The 22176-nt window shown below is 52.6% G+C and overlaps 1 protein-coding gene across 1 annotated transcript in view; it reads right to left on the bottom strand.

Moving 5' to 3' along the window:
- Positions 1-6163: 6163 nt before the first annotated feature.
- Positions 6164-22176, bottom strand: part of LOC131501584 (serine/arginine repetitive matrix protein 3-like) — a 108047-nt gene continuing 92034 nt past the window's right edge. The window contains exon 3 of the mRNA XM_058711895.1: positions 6164-6387. Within this exon, the coding sequence (XP_058567878.1) occupies positions 6370-6387 (18 nt within the window). The 3' untranslated portion in view covers positions 6164-6369. The remainder of the gene's footprint in view (positions 6388-22176) is intronic.

Below are 22176 nucleotides of genomic sequence, written 5' to 3'. Positions count from 1 at the left end.
ACCCATCAGAAAATCATTAATGTCCAGCCTTCTCCAATGTTTCTATCCCAGCATCCTTAGTGGCTTTTATCCTCATGGACACCCCATAGTCAGAAATAGCTGCAGGAGCGCCAGCCGTCACATCCACATTTCAGACAGGAAGAAAGAGGATATGGGGTGGGGGGAGAGGCAACAGGGCCCTTTAAAGAGCTTTTCCAAATCCTCACCCAGTGATTTCTGCTTCAATCCCATTGGCCACCCCATTGCTAAGGAGAAGGAGAAATAGAGTATTTGGCCAAGCAAAAACTGAGTTTAAAAATATAAGATGCTAGGGCGCCTGGGTGGCTCAGTCGGTCGAACGTCTGACTCTTGATTGTGGCTCAGGTCATGATCCCAGGGTCGTGGGACTGAGTCTCGCATTGGGCTCCATGCTGAGTCCAGTGGAGCCTGCTTAGGATTCTCTCCCTCTCCCTCTGCCCCTTTCCCCCGACTCGCTCTCACTCTCTTTCTCTAAAATAAAAAATACACGGTAACTAACTAGGCTTACTGGGGGAATCATTTCGTAATGTACAAAAATATCGAATCGCTATGACATACTCCTGAAAGTAATAGGATATTACACGCCAATTATACTCCAATTACATCTATGTGTACCCAGTACAGAGTTCTGTTACTAAGAAAGGAGAGATTGGACAGTGCGTAAGCAAGCCACAATCACCATCCTTGCCCTTGACGCACATTATTTCATTTAAACACTCCCAGTTGACCCTGCAAGGTGAGTACCGTTAACGCCCACTTTGTAGAGGAGGCTCGGAAAGTGCCAGGTCCGCCGCCTGGCACAGGATGTTGAGTAAGTGGGTCTGACCCCAAAGGGAGGGGCTTCACCACTGAGCTCGCCGGCACAGGCCTGGCAGCAAGGACAGGGCAGGGGCAGCACCAAGGGATGGGGCGTGTATCACTGGTGGGGAGGCACCCGACCCTGCCGAGCGAGGGGGGAGGGCCGAGAGCTGGGGGAAAAGGGCGAGCACCGCGCCTGCGCCCACTTGGGTGTGGAGGAAGCCGCTGGAGCTGAGCCGCCCGCGGTGCCGGAGCCCCAGGCGCTGCCGCCCAGAAGGGACCAATGTCCATCTGCGTCACTGCTCCAGCCCTGGTGCCCACGGAGCGTCCCGCCGTATCGTCAGTTCAGTGAACGGATGAACAAACCAGCAATTGAAATAATAAGACGACTCGCAGCCTGCTTGCTGCCTTCTTCAGATGTCACTTCCTTTTGAAAAGGGGGGGTGTGCTTGGGGGGGTGCAGTCGGTTAAGCACCTGACTCTTGGTCTCGGCTCAGGTCATGATCTCATGGTTTGTGAGTTGGAACCCTGTATCAGGCTCTGCGCTGATGTCACTGTGGAGCCTGCTTGGGACTCTGTGTTTCCTTCTCTCTGCCCCTACCCTGCTTGTCCCCTCTCTCTCTCTCTCTCTCAATGTCTCGTAAAGTAAAAATATTTTTTTTAAAAAATAGACCATTCTGACTCAAATTCTGGTTGTCCCAGATCAGGGACCACAAGTGCTGATAAAACAGAGGGGGCGCCTGGGTGGCTCAGTCGGTTGAGCGTCCGACTTCGGCTCAGGTCATGGTCTCCCAGTTCATGAGTTCAAGACCCGCGTCGGGCTCTGGGCTGACAGCTCGGAACCTGGAGCCTGCTTTGGATTCTGGGTCTCCCTTCCCTCTGCCCCTCCCCTGCTCATGCTCTGTCTCTGTCTCAAAAATAAATACACATTAAAAAAAAAAATTTTTTTTTTAAAAACATAGAGGCACACAGCAGATCTATGGCCTCTGGATGACTAGAGGTGCATTTTATAATTTTGGCAACTATTTAAATCTGCATGTTGCAGTCCATAATTTTTTATCCATCTGCAGCTGTCAATGTATTTGGTCAATATAAGTAAGATAAGGAGTCTACATGTTGCTAAGGCAAGTGTTGCATTATGATTGATTGATTGACTGATGGCTGGTTGTCCTCCCAGATTCCAGCAGGTGGGTAGGAGGTACCCAGCCACCAACAGGAAAGATGCCCCAAGTCTCCCCAAATCCTTGACCCTGGTTCTACTTCATTACTCCCTCAAACCACTACCATTTTTTTTTTTAACGTTTATTTATTTTTGAGACAGAGAGAGACAGCATGAACGGGAGAGGGTCAGAGAGAGAGGGAGACACAGAATCGGAAACAGGCTCCAGGCTCCGAGCCGTCAGCCCAGAGCCCGACGCGGGGCTCGAACTCACGGACCGCGAGATCGTGACCTGGCTGAAGTCGGCCGCTTAACCGACTGCGCCACCCAGGCGCCCCCATTTTCATTTTTTTTTTAATTAAAAAAAAATTTTTTAACATTTATTTTTGAGAGACAGAGCGCAAGTGGGGGAGGGGCAGAGAGAGAGGGAGACACAGAACACGAAGCAGGCTCCGAGCTGTCAGCCCAGAGCCCGACGCGGGGCTCGAACTCACGGACCGCGAGATCGTGACCCGAGCCGAAGTCGGCCGCTCAACCGACTGAGCCACCCAGGCGCCCCTCCACTACCATTTTTTTAAAGGCACCAGTTAACAACTCCTCTGGAACAGACAGCCTGGGAAGTCCAGCCCTTCAGCTCTGTGACATCCCCCCCCAAAAGGGAAAGAATCCCTCGGACCCCCAGGTCCCCCTCCATCTCGTGATAAGCGTTCCGAGGGGGGCAGGAGGGGTGACTTTGGAGCCTGCAGCTCTGAAAGGGGACCCAGGGTAACTGGTGGGCCACACCTGAAACAGAGGGCAGCTGAGGGGTCTGGGCAGAAAGGCAGTAAAGCTTCTAGAAGAGGGGGGGGGGGCCCACAACAACCCTGCTGCCCTCTGCAGCCGCTGAGAAGCCTGAAGAATGTGGCATCCCTGAAGGGGGCCCACGATGCTTTGCTTCCGGTTTTCCTACTTATCTGCACTTTTGTCTCAAATTGCGGGGTTAAAGACACATATGCTAATCAGTTCATTAACTTTCCGATTTCTGTTACTCACCTCCCCGGAGATTCTGATGCACTGAGTCCCAGGGGCCCTGGAACGGGCACTTTCAACAAGATGAGGTGGTGATTTTGTTGCAATGAGAAACCCTGCCTTACCCTCCCCGTCAACTCATTATGACTTGTCAGTTGTGCTTTTCCGCCTTTGCACGACCTCTAAGACCCAGCCCCAGGTCGGGAGGCCAGGCTGGAGCATGTCCCCAGGGAACACGGAGGAGGAGGCAGCCACACGCTATGGACAGAGGTGCAGTTAAATCCGGAAGAGGTGGGGTGGCTGCACGGAACTGTGAACCGGAAGCACGCAGAGAGTTCTGAAGTCAAGGGCAGGCCTGATGGGTCGTGGGTGACCCCGCCCCATCTGTTCCCATTTCCAGCTGCTCTTGGGTTGAGTCGACGCCTACCTCTCTATAAGCCCTTCTGACAGGGGCCAGCTCCGTCCAGTTTTCTTCCAGGGGCTGGCTCTCCAACCCCATCCCAGTTGCCACCCAGTCTGACCTCTCTGCTCCCCTGAGGCTGGGAGCACGGACACAGAAACCCTCCCAGCCCTGCGGACTGTGGCCCTTGGGGGCCGCTGCACCTGCCGGCACGGATGGAGCCTCCTGTCCTCCCTGGAATGTCCCGAAATCCATCAGAGTGCAGCCTCAGCCACTACGTTAGCCCGTCTGGCTGGGGTGGGGGGCGTGGGGGGCTCTGCTCCCGTCCTCCTACTCTTACACCTTGACACACGAGCATCCTGCCCCAGACATGTGCATAGACCCCCACGCACCAGTGTCTGTTTCTGTGCCTGGCTCACTATGGTATTTCCAGCCTTTCCGGGTGCCTGCACCTGACCGACCTGCAGCACGCAGGATCGCTCCCCGCTTCTCAAAACTCTTACGCTGACTCCCCCTGCCCCAGGTCCCTCTCACCTCACCGGAAGGTCTCCCTCCCTGCTCCGCGTATCTGCTGCAGGCTCAGTCAACTGTCCTGCCTCAATATGATCATCCTCAATCCCCTCTACAGTCACAGGGACCACACACGTGGACTACGATGTATCTACGTTGTAAACTAGAGCGTAAACTCCAGGAGGGCAGGGACCTGCTCCAAGCAGGCCACTTCTGCCACCCCAGCATCCCCCAAGTGCCCCGCCACAGACACTTAGTAAATATTTGTTGGGTATGAAATAAATTCTTTAAAGGCTCTCCAAAAAATTAACTTAATCCTCACAGGAACCCCGTTGTGGTCATTTACTTTTGAGAGAAAGAAAGAGAGCGAGCGGGGGAGGGGCAGCGAGAGGGGGACAGAGGATCTGAGGCGGGCTCCAGGCTCTGTGCTAAAAGCAAGCGAGCCTGACGCGGGGCTCGAAATCACAAACCACTAGATCATGACCTGAGCCAAAGTCAGACGCTCAACCAACTGAGCCACCCAGGTGTGGCTCTTTAACCAAACTGCCTCTTCACAAGGCCAAGACAGGGTCACCTGCACTGCCCTGAGACCCAGGACAGTGTCTAGTCTATTTTACAGATTGTAGCAGCGAGCTATGGCTGCGTAACAAATTTCTCTGAAGCTTAACAGCTGAAACCAAACATTGATCATCTCAGGTTCTGTGGGTCAAGAATCCTAGCACAGCTCAGCTGGTTCCTGTGGCTCAGGGTCTCTCAGAAGACTGTGACCAAGCTGTCAGCAGGGCTAGAATTCACTTCCAAGCTCTCTCCCGTGGTTGCGGGCAAGAGGCAATTCCTCAAAGACTGTTGGTCAGAGGGCCTCAGTTTCTCCCTGGCTGTTGCCCAGAGGACACCTGTGACTCCTTCCTACATGCGCCCCCCATGGCAGCTCCCAACGTGGCAGCTGGCTTCACCAGAGCAGCTGAGAAGAACCAGAGAAAGTGGGAATGGGGCAGAAATCACAGACTGTCTAACCATATTTGCCTGCTAGGGCCGCCGTTGCAAATACCACAGAAACACATCGTCGCGGTTCCGGAGGCTGACAGCTCCAGATCAAGGTGTGAGCCGGGCTGGTTTCTTCCGAGGGCTGCGAGGAGAATCTGTTCCATGCCTCCCCACTGGCTTCTGGTGCTTTGCTGGCAATCTTTGGGGTTCCTCACCTCATCGACCCATCACCTCACCTCTGCCTTCACGTTCACCTCGGGCTCCCCTGTGAGTATGTCTGCCTCTGTGTCCATAGTCCTCATTTGTATAAGGACACCCGTCCTACTGCGTTAGAGCCCACCCTAACGACCTTCTCTTTACCCGACCTTGTGTGCAAAGACCCTATTTCCAAAGAAAGACACTACCTTCTGTGGAACCTGGGGTTAAGCCCTCATCATACCTTTATGTTTCTGGGGGGAGGGGGCACAGGGGGACACAAATGAACCCCTAAGAGTACCCCAATCTTGGCAGTGACACCCCAGAGTCTATTTATTAGAAGAGAGTCACGAGGTCCGGCCCGCACCCCGTGGCTCCAGTGATCGCCATTTTCTGACACCCAAGGGCATGGGTGTCAGAAGGTAGCGACCACTGGAGCCACTTGAGAGGCCACACGTGTCCGTAAACATTACATGAACGAGTAATCCACCTACTGTGCTTCGGCTGTAAGTGTTTGTGTTTTTACTTCTCTCCCCGCCCCAGCCTGTGGGCTTCCGGGAAGCAAGAACCATGCCAGATTCATCACTAGAACATTCTAATACCTAATACGAGACGTGATAGGTACCCAGTCAATATTTATTGAATACATAAATAAACAAGTGAATGAATGCGAAGCAGATAATGTTTCTCTTTGTCAGAGGGAGCAATTACTTCTAAACTCTGTATCAGGAGAGCATCACAACAGGCCATTGCCATTATGTCTGGGATTAAATGGATTCTCCTCCAGCTTGCCCAGTCTTAAGTATCGATCAGAAAACTAAACACTTGTTTATCTAAGGGGAAAAAAGCAACATCGTCTGCATACAAAGAATTCGCGGGACCAGTCAGATGTCTGATGAGCAGTTTTCCCTGCCATTTAATAAGACTCGCGAGGTACATCTGTTTCAATCACTTTGATCAGAACTGAAAACAACCTCAAACATTCTGCCTAAGGCAGCACCTACCTGACAGGTGTGCAGGGAGCGATTATATTGTCTCGTTCGTCCTCCGAAGCATTAATGAGAGACAACGACGACGACGACGACGACGACGACGACGTGACTGGCAGCCTTCGATGCGGTGCCTCAAAGGGCGTGGGGGAGGGAGCAGATCCAGCAAACAGACCCCCACAGAGAAGCCGCTGGATGGTGGGGGCAGAGCCCACGTGGCGGTCTTGACTCAGAGGAGAAATGGGGGCCAAGGCCAGGACCTCAGTTGGGACCTCTTCCGGTCACAGGCCAGGTTCTCAGAACGGGAATCAGGCGCTTGGGTCTGTCTGCAAGAGAGTCAATTTGTCAGATTAAAATAATGACCGACAGGGGGCGCCTGGGGGGCTCAGTCGGTTAAGCGTCGGACTCTTGATTTCAGCTCACGTCGTGATCTCATAGTTTAGGAGTTCGAGCCCCATGTCGGGCTCTGTGCTGATGGTGCAGAGCCTGCTTGGGATACTCTCTCTCTCTCTGTGTCTCTGCCCTTTCTCGATCTCTCCCTCAAAATAAATACATAAACTTTAAAAAAATAGAATAGAATAGAATAGAATAGAATAGAATAAAATAAAATAGAATAAAATAGAATAGACTCCCTCAAAATAAATACATAAACTTTAAAAAAATAAAATAGAATAGAATAGAATAAAATAAAATAAAAATAAAATAAAATAAAATAAAATAAAATAAAATAAAAATGACCAACAGCACACACATGGGAAGCACCTATATTATTCTGGGAGGAAGTGTTGTCCCGCGAGGCATGTGTTTGAATCCTGTCCTTGTCCCTTGCTAGTTCTATGATCCAGAGACGTCTGCCTGAGCCTCAGTCTCTCCAACGGTAAAACGGGGACATGGTCCTCACAGTAAAGTGTTGCGGACGTCAGCCCACTATAACATCCGCGAAGGAGCCCGGCACAGCCCCCGGCTCACAGGCGGGTCTCAGAATACACTGGGTCAGTCAGCTTCCTTGCTGCGTCGGTCAAGCTGAGCATCGGCTTGGAAAGTAGCTCGACAGTGATTTCTAAATAACTATCCTCTGGGCCAAATGACTAGAGAGAAATCAGCGTGTCTGTTCCATAGAGCTGTGTGTTAACCTTGCTGCTGTGGTTTCTCGAGCTACGTCCTTTGGGCGTGTGTGTGTGTGTGTGTGTGTGTGTGTGTGTGTATGTGTGCGCGTTTGCATGAACATGGATGTGCGTGCATGCGTGCGTGTCCATGCGTACTCACATTTGCACACACACGTGTGTGTGCTCAGTTCCCAGAACTCCAGTGATTACCCGTGCTGTCAGAGACTTTGGTAAAGTATTTATAAAAGCAGGGCAATTGGGGGCGCCTTGGGTGGCTCATTTGGTCAAGTGTACGATTCTTGATCTCAGCCCAGGTCTTGATCTCAGGGTCACGAGTTCAAGCCCTGTGCTGGGCTCCATGCTGGGCGTGGAACCTACTTAAAAAACAAAAAAAAGCAAGGCGATTGGGAGTCTCTAGGGGTTCCATTCAACCCACTAGATAGAAAAACCATCTGCTTTATCCATCGTTCGTGAGGGATATAGTGCAGCGCTTAAGAGCACGGGCTGTTTCCCAAGGGCCCGAGTTCGAATCTCTGCTCTGCCACTCTGTTTGTGGGACCGCTCCTCTGTGACTTGCTTTCCACATCTGCAAACCAGAAATAGCAACAGGCCGCCTCCTAGGGTCTTCGTGAGGACTTGGTGAATTAGGCTTTAGCGGAGGCGTCCTGTTCCCCACGTAGCCGTGTTCTGCTCTGCGTGGAGGAGTCGGGGCAGAGCACTGTCTGTGTCCCTTCAACGTGCATTTGGGGAGAGCCATTTCTGTGGCACCCAGGGCACAAGCAGGGCAGGTTTGGCAGATGAAAATGAACTGATGAGTAAATGCAAAGAATTGCACCTGCTGTTAACAGAGTCCACGGAGAAAGGGAAAGACCAGTCTAGGTGTTAGCTCTTAATAGACGGACGCTAAGTATTTGGAAAGGGGGAAACTATTGGAAAGTGATCCCCTCTGTCTTTCAGCTGGGCCTTCAGATGTTCTCACGCTGAGCAGGGATGAATAGTTTAAGGAGCCGGGGAAAGAGCTGTCCCCGGCAGCGCACTAGAAGCCCGACCGCCAGCCGGCTTCCCCGTCGAGCCCGAGACGTGTCTGCTCCCCACAGGACGCCCACAGGGCCCAAGACCCAGGGGCAGCTGTGCCCTTCTGACCACCCCCAGTGCAAAACTCCCTGCAAATGCCTCCTTCCTCATCGTGTCAAAATCCACCTCCTGCGTGACTGGGAAGCTGTCAGTGTGATCTATAACCCCCAGGCAGGCCTGGAATATGAGCTAAATTGCCTGAGTCACTAGCAATGATAGAGTCATTCTGCAGGAAATTGGAAATCAATTCTTGTCATCACTGTACAGAGCTCCTTTATCAAGAGATCCAGCTCACCACGGAATGTAACCAAGAAGGACTTAAAGGCTGATAGGGCAACAACAACGAGAAAGGGGTGTGTGTGTGTGTGTGTGTGTGTGTGTGTGTGTGTGTGTGTTTATCCAAAAACGTATCAACATCCAAGGATAGTGCCAAGACCCCTCCGGCCGGCAGAAGAACTCGAACTCGGCGTCCAGTGGACGGAGACGTTGCATCCTACATGCGCACCAGCTCTAAAGTCACTCGAAAATGAGGTGCTGTTTCTGGAGCCCATGGCAGGCCCTCTTCCACAGTGGACCACGGGCCAATATATATATATATATATATATATATATATATATATATATATATATATATACAGTCACATATATACTAGAGAAAGAGGCGATAGATTTCTCCGAATCTCATTTTTCTGTACTGTTTATAAAATACGGAGCATAGCACACTTAGGAGAGTGAGCACACACGGTGAGTTTACATATGGAGAAGCGCCATGTAAATTTACAATGAGTGGCTCTCACACTGACGCAGACAGATCGCCTTCAGACCAACGTGCAAACTGTGAGCCCCACGGAGGTGAAACGACTTGCCTAAAACTAGTTGGGGTCGAAAACTAAAAGCAATAGCTAACGTTGATTTCAGGTGAGAGAACACTTGCTCATCCAGAACAAGCAGACGGGAGCAGGGTCGGGGGACGGACAAAATGGCGGAAGGAGGGAGGGAGATGCCGGCTTCTGTTCTAGAAGGAGCAGGGTCACGGGGATGGAAGACTGCATAGGGAATGCAGTCGATGACATCGTAATAGCGTTGTGTGGTGACAGACCGCAGCTACATTTGTGGAGAGGATAGGATAATGTAGAAACTTGTCGGATTGGGGCGCCTGGGTGGCCCGGCTGGCTGAGCGCCTGACCCTTGGTTTTGGCTCAGGTCACGATCCCAAGGTTGTGGGATCGAGTCCCATTTCGGGCTTTCTGCTGAGCGTGGAACTTGCTTAAAATTCTTTCTCTCTCTCTCTCTCTCTCTCTCTCTCCCTCTGCCCCTCTCCCCAGCTAGTGCACTCTCTCTCTCTAAAAATTAAAAACAAAAAAGTTGTGGAACCTGAAACTAATGTTAACGTTGTGTGTCAGCTACACGTGACTTAAAAAATAAAATAAAATAAAATAAAAATGTTTACTCATCCACAATGGATTTTTGGAACAAGGATCCAAAAAGTCCTCTCGGTGCGCCTGGGTGGCTCAGTCGGTTAAGCGTCTGACCCTTGATGTCTGCTCAGGTCACGATCTCATGGTTCAGGAGATCGAGCCCCACATTGAGCTCTGTGCTCGCAATGTGGAGCCTGCCTGGGATTCTCTCTCTCCCTCTCTCTCTCTCTGCCCCTCCCCCGCTCATGCATGCTCCCTCTAAATAAATAAATAAATAACTTTAAAAATAATAAAAAGTCTTCTCCTTCCAAGGAAGGGATGTGGGGAGCATTAGGTAAGAACTCACAAATTAGGGACTCGTGACCTGGCGCTCTTCTGCACTGGGACTTACTCCTGGTTTGCAGAGACCTCTGGGTGCCCAGTCTGACTGGGAGTCCTTTCAGGAAGGAGGTGACACCCATATTCTTGAGCGTTTGCGTGCTATGCTATGGATTAGGACCATCGAGGGATGCCCAAGAAATCTTGGAGGAGGAGGAGAAGGAGGAGGAGGAGAAGAATGGTAACGCAGTGTTTCAATTCCTCATTAAATGCAAATACTTGTAGGTCTAGTGGAGAGGCCAGGGCTAAAGGTCTCAAATTCGGCAGACGGCATGGCCTGACTGCGGTCAGTCACGTAGGTACTAACCCCAAAAGCTGTGACCACATGGTTGTGCATGATGCCGGGGTCTCAGCCATGCAGCTGGAAGAAACAGAGACCAGTCCGCCCGGGGAGGGTTAACCGAGGCCCAGGGGACAAGGTCCAGGGCTGTGGTGAACCGCAAAGTGTTTCAGGAGAGCACAGAGATCCAAGGGAACCCATCCAGGGGGCAGGACCCTGCTGAACGAGGCCGAGCAGAGGTGACGCTCAGAGTCTGGAGACAGCATCTTCCTCATCCCCGGCGTTACCACTCCCAGCCCACAGCCCGGGTCCGTGAGGGAAGCCCGAGGGCGAGGGCGGTGGTAATAAAGACTGTGGTTCAAGGCGCCTGGGTGGCTCAGTCGGCTCAGCGTCCGACTTCGGCTCAGGTCATGATCTCGCGGTTCGTGAGTTCGAGCCCCGCGTCGGGCTCTGGGCTGACAGCTCGGAGCCTGGAGCCTGCTTCGGATTCTGTGTCTCCCTCTCTCTGCCTCTCCCCCGCTCTTTCTCTCTCTCGCTCTCTCTCTCTCTCTCTCAAATAAATAAACACTTAAAAAAAAAAAAAAGAACCTGGTTCCATTTTTGATGTTACACTCACGTTCCTCTTCATGCTTCTGCCCCGCATCGGGGCACTGGGATGAGAAAGCCCAGGTCCTCCCCGCTCTGGCACAGGTGGGAAGATCAACCCACAGACACACAGGAGTTCTCACTCTGTCCCACCCCCTGACCGCCTGCGGGGGACTGAATCGAGTCCCTCCCAAAATTCATAACCCCCCAGGGTGATGCTATTTGGAGGGGAGGTCTTTGGGAGGTGATGCGGTCAGGAAGGTGGAGCCCCCCATGAATGGGATTCACGACCTTGTAAAAGAGACCCCACGGAGCTCCCTCGCCCCTTCCGCCCCAGTGAGGACACCCCCAGGAGATGATCGTCCCCGAGCCAGGAAGCAGGGTCTCACTCCCAGCACCTCCGTCTTGGACCTCCCAGCCTCCAGAGCTGTGCGAGGAAATTTCTGTCGTTCGAGCCACCCAGTGTGTGACGTCCTGTACCCGACTGTCGCCACCCAGGCTGGCCAGGACACCACCATAAGACCCCCGAGCTGGTCGTCTCGCATGCCATTGCCAGAGCAGATACTGCCCCCAGAAGGCCTCATGAGGGGATCGAGAAGTCCTTTTATATTCTCTTAGTACACCCATGGCACCCCCAGTCTCAGAATCGGAGCCAAATCTGGGGAGCGGATGGGTCCGTCCCACCTTTGCGGAGTGACTACAGGTGAAAAGCCCCAGCGATGATACCTGACCCCCATAGTCCAACAAGCTAGGGCGTATGGCCCAGAAACCTGAATTCAAGTCAGAGATTTCTAGCCAGACTGACAGGGAGCAGAGGGCGGGAAAGACTCACCTCGAACTACTACGTAAAAAACCCTCAGCTCCCACAAGACCGATGCCTGCCCCCACCCTCTGGTGCTCTGGGGCTGATTCAGGCATCTGCAGGGCTGGGTCTACAAGAAGAAGGATGCATGCCTCCCCCAGAAGGGACCAAGGAAAGCAGGGGCTGATTCAGCACAGCGTGTTCATTTAAAGAAACTCCCCCTCGAGGGAAAACCTGGGCTCTGCAATGCAGTCATGCTGTAAGCTGAGCAGAAACCGTAGGTTGGCTTCCCCTAACTATTCCCGGTCCTGGGTTTCTTCCCTCCCTCCATTTTAGAAAGCTAAACTGTTTTCTATCTTGAGTCTCCATTTCAGCTAAGAATGACGCAGTGACATAGCTCTGGACAAGGAGACAGAAACAGAAATTTTCTAGGGACGCCGGCTCCTCCAGGTCCAAAGGATGAAGCCCACCAAGAAGAAATCCCTTCCTCCTTCTTTCTGCCTGGAATGCAGGTGCAGAGCGGTGAAGTGCAGCAGCCACATTGTGACCACAAGGACGGAAGACGCGTGCTAGGGATGATGCGGCAGAATGATGGAAGGACCTGAATCCTCCCCGGATTGCTCTGTGAGCTCCTGATTACGTGGGGGAAATACACGCTGGGCTTGGTTAAGCCACTCTGGTTGATTTTCTCTTACTCACAGGCACGCTTGAGTAAATCTGCTGGCACATCAGCAAAGCTGGAGGAAAAATCCACTGATGGTCAAGGGCGGAGGCTTAAGCATCAGCTCTGACAGACCTGAACCTGTGCCCCATCTCTGACTTCTTACCAGCTGGGGGGACTTGGGCAGGCTCTTATCTCTCTAACCCTTCGTTTCTTCCTCGCAAAAATGGATGTGATAAGAGCGCCCTTGTCAGATAAATACAAACTTAAAGGCAGAGGGCAGGCCCCGGGCTTGGCACAGAGTAAGGCCGCAGTCGATGTGGATTATCCAATAGAACTGGTTGTTTCAACACGGTCAGTGCCCCATCTTTCTTGGAGGAACAATTACAGATAAACTAACTACCATTTCTTTCTTTTACTTTTCAGCCATTCCGGGGCTGCTATCACATGCTGCCGTGATTTTCCTGTTCAGAGGCCAATGGGTCACATAAATGGATCTCAAAAGATTCGCTGAGAGAGAGACTGAAATTGTCAGCTGTGACTCCTTCCTTAAAACTAACAGCAGAGACAGGTCTTTAAAAAGGACTTTAAGTGTGTCCCAAGAGGAGTGTCAGGATCAAACCCCTGTGTTCTTAGAGACGCTGGACTGGGCCGGTTTTCCACTTAGGAAACAGAGAGGGAAATCTAAGGGGCAAAATATCAGAGAATCCTTCCCCGGAACTCTCTTGATAAATCTTTCTAGCCGATAATTGAGGCTTGCCTTCTGTAATGAGCACTGAGCTTTAAATGCAAATCCACTGGAGACAGAAGATACATGAACTTCAATTCTCTTTAAACTATAGATGACTGGCATCCGGGTATTTCTAGAAAGCAGGGCTTCAATGCATCGGGGCCTTTCCAGAAAGCAGTGGCAGAAAAGACTAAACGTGAGTGCAGAAAGAGGAGGCCAGGGGCCCAATAATATACTTTGTAATGTTCACAATTTCGCCAGGAGCCAGTCCTCAATATGGATGCCCTAACAAACCCCGAATAATGCCTTCTGTCCCCACAGGGGACAAGCCTGAGACTCACTCCTTCCTTCTCACCCAGAGATCACCAGCCAGTTGGGCTCCAAAAGAGCCACTGGAAAATGAACAAGTCAGGAAACAAAAGATGCTGGAGAGGATGTGGAGAAACGGGGACCCTCTTGCACCGTTGGTGGGAATGCAAATTGGTGCAGCCACTCTGGAAAGCAGTGTGGAGGTTCCTCAGAAAATTAAAAATAGACCTACCCTGTGACCCAGCAATAGCACTGCTAGGAATTTATCCAAGGGATACAGGAATACTGATGCATAGGGGCACTTGTACCCCAATGTTTATAGCAGCACTCTCAACAATAACCAAATTGTGGAAAGAGCCTAAATGTCCATCAACTGACGAATGGATAAAGAAATTGTGGTTTATCTACACAATGGAGTACTACGTGGCAATGAGAAAGAATGAAATATGGCCCTTTGTAGCAACATGGATGGAACTGGAGAGTGTGATGCTAAGTGAAATAAGCCATACAGAGAAAGACAGATACCATATGGTTTCACTCTTATGTGGATCCTGAGAAACTTAACAGAAGACCATGGGGGAGGGGAAGGGGGAAAAAAAAAAGAGGTTAGAGTGGGAGAGAGCCAAAGCATAAGAGACTCTTAAAAACTGAGAACAAACTGAGGGTTGATGGGGGGTGGGAGGGAGGGCAGGGTGGGTGATGGGTATTGAGGAGGGCACCTGTTGGGATGAGCACGGGGTGTTGTATGGAAACCAATTTGACAATAGATTATATTTAAAAAAAAAAAAAAAAAAGCCATTGGATTCCCACCAGGAAAGTGCCCGGTCACCTCCAAAACACAAGTTGCAGTGAGGTCCACCTTGGGACCCTCACAGTAGAGCTGGCCCATGGGTGTGCTGTGGGCCGCGAACCCCACATCCAAGGCCATCCACAGCTGGCTGCATGATGAGGTCCCCTGAGGCCATGTGGCTCTGTCGGGCAGGTGGGGCTGGAATGCTGGAGCATTCGTGGTCCCTCTGGTAAACCCCAATCCGGGGCCTCCAAGCTCTGGCCCATGAGGCAAGCCTCTCCCCTCCCGAGGGAAGGAATGAAAACACAGAAAAGCAGAAATCCTCTCTCTAAAGCGGGGATGAGGGTGCACGCCCTTCCCCCCCGCTACACACACAAATGAAACATGACTTCATTGGACCTTTTCAAGTATGAAACCGTCTGGGCAGATATCATCATCCCAATTAACAGGTGATCAAACCGAGGCTCAGCAGGTTCAAACGTGCCAAGCCCACTAGTAAACGCGGGCCCAAGGCTCTCGGGAATGTCCACTCTGTCTCTCTACGTAACTGCCCTAAATAGCTCCCACATGCTCCTCACGGGAGATCATGAGGCCACCCGGCCCCTCAACAACAGCCAGGAGGAGGCTTTACATTTTTAGTTAAGGGCGGAGATGCCTTCAATGGTTCCTGAAAGCCCTTCTCTGGATGAAAAAGAATCTGGTTGGCGAGCCTGCCCTGCAGATGGCCGCGGCTAAATGGCTAACAGCTTCGGTCCCGCATCTGATGGAAAGCCGTGTAGAAAAACAAAGGGATCTTTCCACTTTGAAGGCACCCGCCCGGCTTCGGCACCTTCTTTTGTGCCGCTCCTCAGGATGTGTGCGATGCCCCCCCCCTCGATAATTTTTAGTTGTGTTGTCCTCCAGGATCTTTGAAGTTTCTCTTATGGAGAAAACATTGTCTTCGGTTGCGGGCTTTAAAAGGAATAAATAAATAAGGCGCAATATGGGAGCCTTATGATCTTAAGTCTCGCAGCTCGTAAATACTTGTGCAGAAGTGCTAGCCAGGCCTGTAAGGACTTTGCCTTGTTGTCCGGGAGAAATTAAAGCCCCTCGCGGCATGACCCGGCTACCACGGCTCCTTTGCCAGGAGAAGGAAACGTTCACTGCCCTTGCCAAGGCCTCCAGGACACTCCTGGAGGGAAGCGGGGGGGCAGGAAAGAAAGAGGCCGAGGTCAAGGCCACTTCCCCATCAGCTGGAAGGTCCAGGTTCATCTGAGAATCCAGGCAGCGCATAGAATCTCCCCCCCCCCCCATTTCCTCCCGAACACCACCCTCCGCTGGCTTCTCTGAAATCCTATCTTGCACCCAGTTGCAAAAGTTACCTTTTTCAGATGCCACTCCTGACTCAGCACCCCCTTTCCAGGAAGCTTCCCAGCCCCTCAATGGCCCATTGTGTCCACTGGAAACCCTCGGGGCCCAGACCGGAGTGCCGTGTCACTTGCCTCCGGGCAGAACCGACCCACTGTGGTCGCCTTGTGAGGGGCCAGCCTCCCCCGGCCTCTGTCACACATCGCGCCCTGCCACTGAGTTGCCAGTCCCCTCCTTGTCCCAGAACCTTCAAGGGTTTCTTCCGCCGCTGCGTCTACAAAAAACGGTGCCTCTGGCTTGGGGGGGGGGGGGGGGGGGGCGTGGCAGGGGGGAGAGGTCAGGGAGACCTGAGTTCAAGTCCCGCCCCTGACACTCCATGACGGCTCACGCCTTTGGCACGGAGTGATTTACAAGAACTAAAACCAATATATAGCACACGTAGCACTTCACACGTGGCACAGAGGAAGCACTATGACGCCATGTCTGGGTGTAGAGGCAAAGCGTTAGTTGAATGTGTATCTGTTGGCTGTTCCTTTTGGTAACGGTGCTTAAATGCACGCAATATACATATTTTGAAGATGCGCAAGCAACCCCTTTCCCCCCAAGCACCCTGTCCCCACTCACCTGACATCCCTCCCGTGCCTTTTTCCTTTCTTCCCAAGAAGGCTGCCAAATCAGGTGGCGGCTGTCCTTGCTAGCCTGTCTTTACTCCTTCGTTCTGCGTCCCCCACGCGAGCTAACCACCCCTGCCCTACATCGGGGCACTTTAAGGCAAAAGGCACACGGAAGCGATGGCACGCTCGTCACAGGGCAGAAAGAGGAGCGTGGGAGCGTGGTGGGTATTAGGTTCGGGAACTTCATCCCAGGAGCTAGGACCCAAGAGATCATCACGAAGCCTGGCTTGTCCCCCAGGGGGGGGACACGCCAGCTGGCAGGCTGATAGGGCCTGCCAACAATCAGTGCTTGGGAAAATAAAGAAATGAATGGACAAAGAAATGGATCGCCAAAATCTGGATCTTCCAGATCACAACGGCCACGTTCGACTTCTGAGCGACCCAGAGACATGTTCAGCCGGCCAGATATTATCCAGGTACCTTGAAAGGTGAAGGTCAGGTTCCTTCAGGGAACTTCTCCCTGATAATGTCTGGCGGGAAGTTTGCTCACAGGGGACAGTGGGGGCTCGGGAGGACTGCCACCGAGGAGAGGTCAAGGAGAAGCCACGACACCAGGAGGTTAGGACATACACCTCTGCCCTCCCCCCCCCCCCCCCCCCCCCCCCCCCACCCAGAGCCAGCAATCCAGGTGACCAGGTCTGTGGGGCGTGGTGAGACTCTAGAAGGCAAGGCTCGTGTTGCCATCCAGAGGACGCACAATGCAGTTCGGAGGCTAAACGGAGCTGAGGTCCCAATAACCACCCAGAATTAGCACCACACCTGGAGGAGCCTAATTCCAGGCCGTTCTACTGGCAGAGAAGGTGCCTTCCGTTCACCGTGCAGACCAGCTTAGTAGACAGTAGAACTCGTACAGGGCTTTTTAATGTTTTCTTCCGGTAACAGAATATATCCCACTTACAAAGAAACGCTCAGATGGGACCGATCCCAGCCCCGCCTTCTGGAGTAGTTATGAGACTCGGGTCTGCCTAGCCGCCTCCATGCCCCTGGCTGCAGTGACTGGTGGGTGGCCTGACCCATGTGACTAACGCTGGTCACATGACCTGAGCTGAACCAATGGGAGTCATCCTTGGGACTTTGGCTGCAGTTGTGGATGGGTGAGGTTGCTTTCTTTTCCCGAGGATTCCCCAGCTTTACGGACGATGTAAATCCACAGCTGTTGGAGGCCAGCACATGGGAAGAGGCTGCCTGAGAAAGGAACCCACCTGGGGGAAAATAACCGGGAAATGAAAAAGAGAGAGACTCCCAATGATTCATGGACTGAAACCCTGGATCCAACCATACCTGTAGACCGTATTCATCTCCCTTGAACTTCCCTGGGACACAAGCCAGCAACGTGTCTTTTTTCTCCTAATTTCAGTTTCTGTAACTTATAACTAAAACCATTCAGACTTAAGCACCTGGCTCCCTGGCTCAGGGCCAGGCTGAGGGTTCATTCTTCAAATGTCTTCATTCTTGGATGTTAAGCAGGATTGGGGCAGGCAGGGTGGACATCTGGAGGACAACACCGCACAGAAGAGCCAGCCCCCAAAAGCAGGACAGGGGGAGGGGGCTCACAGCACCTTCCAGTTTACATCCCATTGGCACACTGAGAAAGATCCAGAATTTAGCAGCAGGCAGACTGTATTCAAGTCTCCATCCTTCCATTTACCAGCCGTGCGACCCAGGTTGCTTACTTAATCACCCTAGACCTTCATTTTCCTATCTAAAAAATGGTAACAATAACATCTACCTCGTAGGCTTTTTGTGAAGTTTTAATGAGATCGGGAATATAAAGGACTTGATCCTGTGTCTGGCTCACAGCGGGAGTTTGATAGATGGCAGCAATTTTGTCACCGTGGTGTATCTGTCCTCACGCGTTCAGCACTGGGAACAGAACACCATAGATTATTGAAATATGTGCGTAAGGTCCTCAGAATTGCATTGCCACTAGTGATTTAAATGTTCCCCTGTTCTCTTCTTTTTTTTTTTTCTTTTGTAACCACAGCTGCTAAATTGCCAAGCAACCAAATCTCCCAGAGGGATAGCAAAGGAGGGGAGAAATGACAGTGCTGTAGCCTCTGGGTGGTGAATCCTGGACCCAGGGAGGGCACCCAGAGCTGCCTCCTCTTTTGGGCCGGAGAATGCAGCGCCAAGGGCCCTGCCTCATCCCCGAAGAGAGTTCTTGTTCTCTGCAAGTGACACCTGCAAAGTCCATGCCCAGCTCGGGCACAGAGGCAGTGCGGCATAGGGGCATCCGTGCTGGGTTAGGATTCTGGACACCTGGGTCCTAATGCTGGGTTCACGGTCAACTGTGCTTGGCTGGGCCTCAGTTTCCCCATTTGTAAACTGGGAGTACAAATCAGATCATCTCTAAGGTCCCTCCCGGCTAGGTGCCTCTGAGTTCATGGAGGGCAGCCTTAATTCGGGATCCCTCTATCTGTTTCTAAATGATGCTCCCACCTCAACCTCCCACAAGATATCCCTTGATGGATTCCACTAGGGGTAAGTTTGGATCGAATCTAACACTGACGTGGCACAGAGCTTCTTGGCCTGCAGGGGTGTTCAGGGACGAGAGACTACCAGATGGTGTGGTTCTCAGAATCCCATCCCCAAACCCACAGCATCAGCGAAGTCACCCGGGAGCCTGTTAGAGATACAAATCCTCGGGGCCCAATCCGGACCTCCTGGAGGTGGAGCCCAGCAATCTGTGTTTTAACAAGGCCTCGGGGAATTACCATACACACCCCGGCACAGACTGTACAAGACCTATCTTGTCCAACACGATAGCCACTAATCACGCGATTTTCGATAATCAGTGAAAATCAAATAAAACTGGAAAGTCAACTCCTCATTCACACCAGTTACATATCAAGTGCTCAGGGGCCACACGTGGCTGGTGGCTGCCATATTGAATGGTGCAGAAATAGAATATCGCCAACACTGCGGAAGGTTCTGTTGGGTACTGCTGGTCTGGGCAAGCCTTGCTTCTCAGGGTGGGGTCCACAGAACCGGCAGCACTGGTCCCACTGGGAGGTCGTTACAGATGTAGACTCTCTGCCCTGCACCAGATCTGCTGGATCAGAACCTACAGCTTCACAAGACCCCCCCCACCCCCCGCCCCCGAGCAATCACAATGTGTCTCAAAGTCTGAGAAGCACAGGTTGAACTATTCAGAACAGAACAAAGGGGGGCGACCGCCCTAACACTGCCAGCACAGAGTCCACCAGCATTAGGACAGGACAAATCACAGCCTCCGTGAAGCCAACGTTGGGATGACCACACATCCCGACAACACAATGGCTTCCGGATGGCTCAGCATTACAATCAGTGCGAATCGTGGGCATCACGGCCTCCGTCAATGACAACCACAATGCTATTTCGATACAAACAAGGTCAAAGCTACATACAGCACACCACAGCTGCCGACAGAGGTTACATTATTGCTCTCTGTATCAAAGTCTCCTCCTGTGAGGTTACATTACTGCTCTCTGTATCAAAGTCTCCTCCTGATCGCTACTGCCTCCACCTGGGGGGTCCAAACCGGACTTGAAAAAGGGACTTCTCTAGGAACCCATACTCTGAGGAGCAGATACCCTTCAGGACTTACAGCCATGAAGCTCTCGATGGCTGTGGGGCTTGCCAAGTCTGCCTGTGGTATCTGATGCCCACCAGGACTGAAATTCACATCCAACATCACGCTTCTGTGGTTGCCATGGAAAGTCTCCTTGTCAACATCCCCTGAGCCCAGATGGAGACATCGCTGCTCATCTCGGAGGAGGGGAGCCCACCAGCTTGTTATGCAGACCCGCTGGGAGGCTGTGGCCCTCCCACCCGGAAGGGCTGGCCGTCCCCGAATCCAGCTCTGATGGGAACATCCACTGACAAGCCCGTCTGCAGGCTGCCATGCCTCAAGGTTACTAATGGGTCTAAGAGAGGTTCCCCAAAGGCGTGTAAATGGCCAAGACGAATGGATAGAGGCCATGTCTTCATAGCAACTCTGTGGCTGGTGGCTTTTTCCTGCTCCCGTGGCCTCTCAACTGCACCCTCCAATATGGCGCCTGGTGCCGACAGCATTGGAGTCATGAATCTTCACAAGCCAGCTGATGGCAGGTTGGCAGGGATGGGCGGGCAGCTTTCAGGGGGTCCCAGAGCAGGCCGGGGCTCCTAAGGCCACTGAGCCTCAGACCAGTCGTTGTGAGTCGCCCTGGACCAGAAAGCCCAGATTCCAAGTGCCCCCCTCATTCTCTAGACCCCAGACGGACCCCAGAACCCACATTCCTGCCTTCTTCGCTGATGTACGAACAAGACCAAAGGCTTTTCCCTCAGCCTCAAGTGACCCTGAACTGAATCTGCGTCTTCAGCTCCAGCCTGCCGTGAAAGGTGACGTCAGGAAAAGCGCTTTGGAAGGCGCAGCAGGCCGGGAGTCCAGAGCAGGGTCCGAGTGCCCGCCTGACTGCTGGTGAGGCCTCTGCTCACTCACCAGGGAAGGGGAGGTGGGGAACAAAGTGTCCCGTTACCAGGGCTCTGCGGCCAATCACCCGCAGGGCGTAGCCGCAGGTTCTTGTGTTCTTGAACTCTTGGGTCAGACATGAGGACAGAGCACAACAGGACGCCTTATCTCTGCCCCGTGGTGTCCGAGGCCTCAGCTGGCAGGTTGGGGCTGGAACAGAGGGGCTCCTCCCAGGGCTCTCTCCTCGTGACCTCTTGCGCATACAGGCTCCGGGGTCACTGGATGTCTTATGTGTCAGCTCAGGGTTCCCAGGACATGAGTCGAGAGGCTCCCTGCCTGGGACCTGCTTTTCCTGCCTTGATGACCCAGTCTCAGGAGTCACCCTGCATCGCTTTCTTGGCATTCGTTGACCGGGCAATGAAGGACAAAGTCTGTCCAGCTGCAAGGGGAGGGAAACCACCTCTCAATGGAGAACTGTCAAGGTCACATCCCCAGAACGCACGTGCTGGTGTGGCCACCTTTGGAAAATAGAACCTGCCCCAAGAATCTCTCCCTTAAAGAGGAAATGCAAGGATTGAGAGTCATGATGACTGTAGTCCCTTGGAGAAGACGGCTGCACTCGTGCCCATGCATTCCACAGGCATCGACCAAGCTCTTTCTTTGTCCTACACACCACGGGATGCTCTCAAATATCCCCACCCCGCTGGGAGACGGGGCATGTCCCTGAATGCTTCTAATTCCAGGGAGGATGTGACAGGGACAAACAGAGGCATAAACAAGGAGTGGGGTGGCCCATGGACGGACAGGTAGACGGACAAAATAACACGAGCAAAAGCCCTTTGCAAACCATCAAGAGCCAGGATTTGGTGGTAACAGTAACAATGGCAAAAATCCCAGAAAGATGAGAAGACCCTTGAAAATACCTTTTTTTCTCTCTCTCTCTCTTTTCTCTTTTCACTATTCTTTCCCCAAACCCAAGATCCACTCATTCAGTCAGTCATCTGTCTGACAACGGTTTAGGGAGCCTCTGTTCCATGCTGGACATTATGGGAAACCACAAGATGAACAAAACAGTCTGGCCCGCGAGTGGGGGGGGGGGGGGGGGTGGTGGTGCTGAAACCGCACTTTAAATAACTGACCCAACTGGGGCACAGAAGGAGGAAAGCAGGAAACACCTGCAGGATCATCCCTACCCCCCGCCGGTTTGGGGAAACCAACTCCCACCCCCCCGGGGTTGCTGATCTGCCCTTGAAAGCCCTGGGTAAGCAGAGACCTAGCCTCCTCCGGGAAGGACGCCAGCCCCCAGAAGCACGGTCACTCTTTTTTGGCCCCTCTCCTGGCTCCCGCCTCCCTGCGGGCCTGGCCTCCACAGCGAAGATGCCCACGCCTGCCCCCAACCCTGCCTCCCCACCGCGCGGGGGTTAGCGTTTCCTAACGCTCCCTGCAGGGTCTCAAATGCCACTGTGAGTACCATTTGGAAATTGCTTTCTCAAACTGATCCGCCCGCCGCCTCTTAGAAACGGCCACAGTGC

This window comes from Neofelis nebulosa, chromosome 18 (assembly GCF_028018385.1).
Source record: "Neofelis nebulosa isolate mNeoNeb1 chromosome 18, mNeoNeb1.pri, whole genome shotgun sequence".
NCBI lineage: Eukaryota > Metazoa > Chordata > Mammalia > Carnivora > Felidae > Neofelis > Neofelis nebulosa.
This window is presented reverse-complemented; position numbering and strand designations above follow the sequence as displayed.